At 39.1% G+C, this 8,834-nt stretch overlaps 1 protein-coding gene across 1 annotated transcript in view; it reads left to right on the forward strand.

Annotated features, from left to right (window-relative positions):
- Window positions 1-2,706: 2,706 nt before the first annotated feature.
- Window positions 2,707-8,834, forward strand: part of LOC110458987 (mitochondrial import receptor subunit TOM70-like) — a 32,053-nt gene continuing 25,925 nt past the window's right edge. Inside the window, exon 1 of the mRNA XM_021511003.1 lies at window positions 2,707-2,984. Coding sequence (XP_021366678.1) covers window positions 2,724-2,984 — 261 coding nt within the window. The 5' untranslated portion in view covers window positions 2,707-2,723. The remainder of the gene's footprint in view (window positions 2,985-8,834) is intronic.

The raw sequence follows: 8,834 nt of genomic DNA on the forward strand, positions 1-8,834 counted from the left end.
GTGGTCGAGTAATTAACGGGGTAGATAGATATTTGGGGAGATCGGGTGGTCGAGTAATTAACGGGGTAGATAGATATTTGGGGAGATCGGGTGGTCGAGTAATTAACGGGGTAGATAGATATTTGGGGAGATCGGGTGGTCGAGTAATTAACGGGGTAGATAGATATTTGGGGAGATCGGGTGGTCGAGTAATTAACGGGGTAGATAGATATTTGGGGAGATCGGGTGGTCGAGTAATTAACGGGGTAGATAGATATTTGGGGAGATCGGGTGGTCGAGTAATTAACGGGGTAGATAGATATTTGGGGAGATCGGGTGGTCGAGTAATTAACGGGGTAGATAGATATTTGGGGAGATCGAGTGGCTCATACAGTAAAGGTATGTTTAACAGAATGAAACGAGGGCGACGACTTACTTCTTGTTGCAATCACCTGAAAACTAGGACCAATAATATACTACTTATAAGACAGAAAACAAACGAATTCTGATTAAATGATATTATACTTGTCACAATAGTAACGCCAGAACTCAATGGCGGCGTATAAGATAGAGCTAATTAAATTCACTAATTCGTACGGATCGCTAAAGTGCTAAATGACTGCTTTGATCATTTTTCTTTAAATGAGGTCAAGTGCATCTGCAAAAACTTCCCTGTTGGCAAAGCAGCTGGGTATGATCATATTGTTTATGAGCACTTGATATATGCTAACGACACCTTATACAACTGTTTATGTGTTTTATTTAACGCATTCCACAGGTTAGAGTATGTCCCACTTCAGCTTACAAAAGGTCTGATTTGTACACTGTATAAAAGGTCACAACAAATCTAAGGGTGATCACGATAGTTATCGTGCCATTTCCTTACTTTCTATTATTTAAAAAGGTTTTTTTTGTATTCAATGGTGCGAATATAAACTTCCAAAATGAAGTAACATTATATACTGGGAAATGTTTGCCCTATACACTGATAAAATCCATATTTGCCCGGTGTGAATTTGGCCCTTCACATTTACGATTTAGGGTAAACCGTGTACTTATATTCACTGTCACGATGATTTCGCCCTTGTTGCGAAAATTAAGCGGCAGCAAATTCTCCCGGTAAACAGTGATCTGATATCTCCATGCATAAATAACTACGTATACAGCAACACTGATGCATTGCAAGCAAATTCGCAAGAATGTTTTTGGAGGTCATACGAATTTTGAGGCAGACATTATCAAATCCATATAACTGTTATATTATTACGTTACCGTGTGACAAATGATGGCATACAAAAAGATAAACCATGATCATCTATCAAAATAAACGATACTAAAAGAAGGAAATAAATTAAAGACAAACTCAAAGGATCAACATGTTTCCTCTCTAATTAATAAACATCCATTTATCATTTCACTATAAAAAAAACTTGCGTACAAGTCCACGGAATACCAACCAACCACAATCCAGAACCTAATTCAATTAAGAAACCAACATCAAAATCAAAAGGTATCACATCTACACGAAGACAAACCATGAATTATATATGTGTCTGTTCATGACACAAATATTTAAAACTACTTTTTGTGAACATGTGTCGAGTGATTATGATTTCTTTACTTAGTAATATCTAAACTGTTAATGTGAAACTACTATTCACTAACAGTTTAAGGAGTTTTCTTGATGCAGTATAAATCATCGAAATTAAACAAAGTCAAAACTCTCAATAAAATGGAAATTGCTATCAATTTTTATTATACAATCGGTCTTGTTTTGGCAAATTGTAAAGTGGAAAGAAATCCAGGAAAATACCATAGATGTAAGAACTGGCATCAGTAATAATAACTATGATAATAAGCTGCATATCAAGTATATGCCATCCTTGTTTTTGTTCCAAAATGAAATATGCAAGTGAACTTCTCAGTAACTAACTACTCATTGTTATATTTTTGTGACCCAAACAGCAGAACCTATTTTACACTTGATGATAAATTGCTTTGTAAACATAGAAAATATGTGTGTACTATAAAGGCAACTACAAGCACGTACCCTATCAAACATCCTCAATCTCAATGACTGTCTCTAATTTTTAGGACTATGTGTAATGACAATACATTTTTAAATATTGACACATCAAAAGCAAAGGTGGAAAAAATATGTATAGCACTGCAATGACTTTAAATTATCACTGATTACAGCAACATGGGTTACCATTATACTCCATTAACCTTTTTTCAATTTTCAGCAAGGGAGTTAATTATAATCGTTACTGTGCATGCTCATCATATGAAATCTAGACACACATTTTCTTTTCTCCAAAAAAACCTCTCAGTTGATGGAAACAAGGTCACAGTCAATTATTCATGTGTAAAGCATAATTTTACAATACTTGCCAACATTTTAAAATGTTCATGGAGAGAAAACGCATACCCAGAATTAAAAGCATAACTAAAATGCGTGTATGTACACCCTAACTGTTAAATGAAAATAACTGTTTTAATTAGCATCTCTAGAGCAGTATCATCAAAGCTCAGAAAATAGGAATAGCAATTCAGTTTTAGTGTCCAAATCGGGTCTCCCTCCAAAAATTAAATAGGGAGAGTTGGCAAGTATGTTTTACAAGAAAATCAAATTCGGCACACTTCTTTCCATATTTTAACGCAAAAACATGCGTAGCTCTTTTCAAACGTCTTTGAGACCTTGATCTACAAACTGAAACTGGTCACGTGCGATCTTTTCCAATATGGCTGCGGCCAGTAAAAGTGTGGTTAGTGACCCGAATTCGACAGATACTTGGCCTAAATGGCAAGTAGCGCTCGCTATCGGTGCTCCTTTAGCAGTCGTCATTGGGGGATTATGGGTATACAGGCGGAGCAAACGAAAGGATGCCAAGTCATCTCCCAAGAAACAAGATGGGAGAGATAACACCGCGTCTCCACCGAAGACCGGCAAAGATAAAAGCTCGACACCATCTCCAACGAAACCGGCGTCTATTCCAGACGAGGTAAATTTGACCGTTTGCTGAATTGATACCTTGAAGCTGGATATTTATGTTTTCATAGTAATAAATTATGAAACAAATTGAATATTTGTATTTGAACTGTTTAGCATGACATGTCCTTCAAATCCGAATAACCTCCAGGCTGTAGCATACAGAACACCAACATTCTTCCTTCTAAGTAACCGCAGTACGACACAGGCAATCCTTCTCTTCAAAATTGTAAACGGACTAGTGCAATACTTGTGGATGACTACCTAAAACCACAGGTACCTTAGAACTTGTTACAGTTATATTTGGACCTAAATATAAACTAAGGTGTTTAGAGTAATTTTACAAGTTTAAGGGGTTTAGGTAAAAATGTCACCCCCAATGATGATAATATATGAGAAGGGAGGAAAGTTCTCGGATGTCAAAGAATCGACGGCACATAAATTAATCGCATCAACATCCACATTTCTAGTTGATATAAAAGAGTGCTTAGTACCCTTGGAAAAATAGGTAATTTTTCTTTACATTTTTTTAAAACTCCTATATTGACGTAAAATATATTTTTGTTCCACAGATATGATCTCTGTTTCCTCAACAACACTTGCCATTTCCGAGTTTCTAAGTTTTTCGCAGTCATAGAAGCATGTTTTGTATACGCAAGAGGTTGACATCAGCCATGTGCCGTTGATTGACTGGTTATTTAAGGGAAAAAAAGGCTACGACGCTTCCAGCCACTTAAACCACAGTTTTCGGCATGTGGCTTACGTCAACCTCATGAATATACAAGAAGTGGATCTATGACTGTGAAAAACTTTGAACAAAATATCCATCTTTCCAACAGTACTTAGCATATATTATTGTACATCTAAGCCCCTAAAATTTGTAACATTACTCTAAAACACAACATCAACTAGTAAACAAAATTGTCAAAATCTTCTAACATTACAAGCAATAGAACTCAAAATATTGAGTGCATTTGTTGCTGAGTGAGTTCCAAATCAAGTATCTTCAGAACTTTTTAGGTCAAAGACTGGAACTCCAGCCTTGGACTAGCTAAATGAGCTCAAAACCAATATTTACACAACGTCACTCAGATGTCTTTAGAACCATATAACCACTCTCTGCCCCGGGATGAGATATTCAGCCCTGAGTTTTTCCCAAATCATACAACATATTTCGGATATTAGCAAAAATCTGAAAAGTCACAGATTCTGAAAGTATTATTTTGAAGTGTTGATAGTTGCTTTTAAAATAAACATTAACAATACCATGAGACAAACTCAACTTTTATCAATATTTCATCGTCCTCCACATCTCTGTGTGGCTTTTCTTTAGTACTCCACATCTCTGTGTGGGGAATGAGTTTTCTTTAGTACTCCACATCTCCGTGTGGCTTTTCTTTAGTACTCCAAATCTCTGTGTGGGGAATGACTTTTCTTCAGTACTCCACATCTCTGTATGGCTTTTCTTTAGTACTCCTCATCTCTGTGTGGGGAATGACTTTTCTTCAGTACTCCACATCTCTGTATGGCTTTTCTTTAGTACTCCTCATCTCTGTGTGGGGAATGACTTTTCTTTAGTATTCCACATCTCTGTGTGGCCTTTCTTTAGTACTCCACATCTCTCTGTGGGTAATGGCTTTTCTTTAGTACTCCTCATCTCTGTGTGGGGAATGACTTTTCTTTTGTATTCCACATCTCTGTGTGGCTTTTCTTTCGTACTCCACATCTCTGTGTGGGGATTGGCTTTTCTTTAGTACTCCAAATCTCTGTGTGGGGAATGACTTTTCTTCAGTACTAGTACTCCACATCTCTGTGTGGGAAATGACTTTTCTTTAGTACTTCACATCTCTGTGTGGGGAATGTGTTTTCTTTAGTACTCAACATCTCTGTGTGGGGAATGGGTTTTCTTTAATACTCCACATCTCTGTGTGGGAAATGACTTTTCTTTAGTACTTCACATCTCTGTGTGGGGAATGAGTTTTCTTCAGTACTCCACATCTCTGTGTGGGGAATGGGTTTTCTTTAGTATTCCACATCTCTGTGTGGCTTTTCTATAGTCCACCACATCTCTGTGTGGGGAATTACTTTTCTTCAGTACTCCACATCTCTGTGTGGGGAATGGGTTTTCTTTAATACTCCACATCTCTGTGTGGGGATTGGCTTTTCTTTAGTACTCCACATGTCTGTGTGGGGAATGGCTTTTTTTTAGTACTCCACATCTCTGTGTCGCTTTTCTTTAGTACTCCACATCACTGTGTGGGGAATGGCTTTTCTTTTGTATTCCATGTCATGGTCTGGGGAATGGCTTTTCTTTAGTATTCCATCATCTCTGTGTGGCTTTTCTTTCGTACTCCACATCTCTGTGTGGCTTTTGTTTAGTACTCCACATCTCTGTGAGGGGAATGGCTTTTCTTTAGTATTCCATCATCTCTGTGTGGCTTTTCTTTCGTACTCCACATCTCTGTGTGGGGAATGGGTTTTCTTTAGTACTTCACATCTCTGTGTGGGGAATGACTTTTCTTTTGTATTCCACATCTCTGTGTGGCCTTTCTTTAGTACTCCACATCTCAAGAAAAGCCATTCCCCACATCTCTGTGTGGGGAATGTGTTTTCTTTAGTACTCAACATCTCTGTGTGGGGAATGGGTTTTCTTTAATACTCCACATCTCTGTGTGGGGATTGGCTTTTCTTTAGTACTCCACTTCTTTGTTTGGTGAGTGGCTGGTCTTTAGTACTCCACATCTCTCTGTGCGGAATGGCTTTTCTTTAGTACTTCACATCTCTGTGTGGGGAATGAGTTTTCTTCAGTACTCCACATCTCTGTATGGCTTTTCTTTAGTACTCCTTTTAAAATAAACATTAACAATACCATGAGACAAACTCAACTTTTATCAATATTTCATCGTCCTCCACATCTCTGTGTGGCTTTTGTTTAGTACTCCACATCTCTGTGTGGCGTTTCTTTAGTACTCCACATCTCAAGAAAAGCCATTCCCCACATCTCTGTGTGGGGAATGGGTTTTCTTTAATACTCCACATCTCTGTGTGGTGAATGGGTTTTCTTTAGTACTCAACATCTCTGTGTGGGGAATGGGTTTTCTTTAGTATTCCACATCTCTGTGTGGCTTTTCTATAGTTCACCACATCTCTGTGTGGGGAATGAGTTTTCTTTAGTACACCACATCTCTGTGAGGGGAATGGCTTTTCTTTAGTATTCCCCATCTCTGTGTGGGGAATGGCTTTTCTTTTGTATTCCATGTCATGGTCTGGGGAATGGCTTTTCTTTAGTATTCCATCATCTCTGTGTGGCTTTTCTTTAGTACTGCACATCTCTGTGTGGCTTTTCTAAAGTACACCACATCTCTGTGTGGGGAATGGGTTTTCTTTAGTACTCAACATCTCTGTGTGGGGAATGGGTTTTCTTTAGTACTCAACATCTCTGTGTGGGGAATGGGTTTTCTTTAATACTCCACATCTCTGTGTGGTGAATGGGTTTTCTTTAGTACTCAACATCTCTGTGTGGGGAATGGGTTTTCTTTAATACTCCACATCTCTGTGTGGTGAATGGGTTTTCTTTAGTACTCAACATCTCTGTGTGGGGAATGGGTTTTCTTTAATACTCCACATCTCTGTGTGGGGATTGGCTTTTCTTTAGTACTCCACTTCTTTGTTTGGTGAGTGGCTGGTCTTTAGTACTCCACATCTCTCTGTGCGGAATGGCTTTTCTTTAGTACTTCACATCTCTGTGTGGGGAATGGGTTTTCTTTAGTACTCCACATCTCTCTGTGCGGAATGGCTTTTCTTTAGTACTTCACATCTCTGTGTGGGGAATGGGTTTTCTTTAGTACTCAACATCTCTGTGTGGGGAATGGGTTTTCTTTAGTACTTCACATCTCTGTGTGGGGAATGAGTTTTCTTCAGTACTCCACATCTCTGTGTGGCGTTTCTTTAGTACTCCACATCTCGGAGTGGGGAATGGCTTTTCTTTAGTATTCCATCATCTCTGTGTGGCTTTTCTTTCGTACTCCACATCTCTGTGTGGCGTTTCTTTAGTACTCCACATCTCTCTGTGCGGAATGGCTTTTCTTTAGTACTTCACATCTCTGTGTGGCTTTTCTTTCGTACTCCACATCTCTGTGTGGCTGCTTTTCTTTAGTACTCCACATCTCCGTGTGGCTTTTCTTTAGTACTGCACATCTCTGTGTGGCTTTTCTTTAGTACTCACATCTCTGTGTGGCTTTTCTTTCGTACTCCACATCTCTGTGTGGCTTTTGTTTAGTACTCCACATCTCTGTGAGGGGAATGGCTTTTCTTTAGTACTTCACATCTCTGTGTGGGGAATGGGTTTTCTTTAGTACTTCACATCTCTGTGTGGGGAATGTGTTTTCTTTAGTACTCAACATCTCTGTGTGGGGAATGGGTTTTCTTTAGTACTCAACATCTCTGTGTGGGGAATGGGTTTTCTTTAGTACTCCACATCTCAAGAAAAGCCATTCCCCACATCTCTGTGTGGGGAATGGGTTTTCTTTAATACTCCACATCTCTGTGTGGTGAATGGGTTTTCTTTAGTACTTCACATCTCTGTGTGGGGAATGAGTTTTCTTCAGTACTCCACATCTCTGTATGGCTTTTCTTTAGTACTCCAAATCTCTGTGTGGGGAATGACTTTTCTTTTGTATTCCACATCTCTGAGTGGCTTTTCTTTAGTACTCCACTTCTTTGTTTGGTGAGTGGCTGGTCTTTAGTACTCCACATCTCTGTGAGGGGAATGGCTTTTCTTTAGTATTCCATCATCTCTGTGTGGCTTTTCTTTCGTACTCCACATCTCTGTGTGGGAAATGACTTTTCTTTAGTACTTCACATCTCTGTGTGGGGAATGGGTTTTCTTTAATACTCCACATCTCTGTGTGGTGAATGGGTTTTCTTTAGTACTTCACATCTCTGTGTGGGGAATGAGTTTTCTTCAGTACTCCACATCTGTGTGTGGCTTTTCTTTAGTACTCCACTTCTTTGTTTGGTGAGTGGCTGGTCTTTAGTACTCCACATCTCTCTGTGCGGAATGGCTTTTCTTTAGTACTTCACATCTCTGTGTGGGGAATGTGTTTTCTTTAGTACTCAACATCTCTGTGTGGGGAATGGGTTTTCTTTAGTATTCCACATCTCTGTGTGGCTTTTCTATAGTACACCACATCTCTGTGTGGGGAATGGGTTTTCTTTAGTACTCAACATCTCTGTGTGGGGAATGGGTTTTCTTTAATACTCCACATCTCTGTGTGGTGAATGGGTTTTCTTTAGTACTCAACATCTCTGTGTGGGGAATGGGTTTTCTTTAATACTCCACATCTCTGTGTGGGGATTGGCTTTTCTTTAGTACTCCAAATCTCTGTGTGGGGAATGACTTTTCTTTTGTATTCCACATCTCTGAGTGGCTTTTCTTTAGTACTCCACTTCTTTGTTTGGTGAGTGGCTGGTCTTTAGTACTCCACATCTCTGTGTGGGGAATGACTTTTCTTTTGTATTCCACATCTCTGTGTGGCTTTTCTTTAGTACTCCACATCTCTGTGTGGGGAATGCCTTTTCTTTAGTACTCCACATCTCTCTGTGGGGAATGGCTTTTCTTTAGTTCTCCACATCTCTGTAAGGCTTTTCTTTAGTACTCCACATCTCTCTGTGGGTAATGGCTTTTCTTTAGTACTCCACATCTCTCTGTGGGGAATGGCTTTTCTTTAGTACTCCACATCTCTGTAAGGCTTTTCTTTAGTACTCCACATCTCTGTGTGGGGAATGGCTTTTCTTTAGAACTCCACATCTCTGTGTAGGGAATGGCTTTTCTTTAGTACTCCACATCTCTGTGTGGGGAATG

The sequence above is a fragment of the Mizuhopecten yessoensis genome, unplaced genomic scaffold, assembly GCF_002113885.1.
Source record: "Mizuhopecten yessoensis strain PY_sf001 unplaced genomic scaffold, ASM211388v2 scaffold9895, whole genome shotgun sequence".
Classification (NCBI taxonomy): domain Eukaryota; kingdom Metazoa; phylum Mollusca; class Bivalvia; order Pectinida; family Pectinidae; genus Mizuhopecten; species Mizuhopecten yessoensis.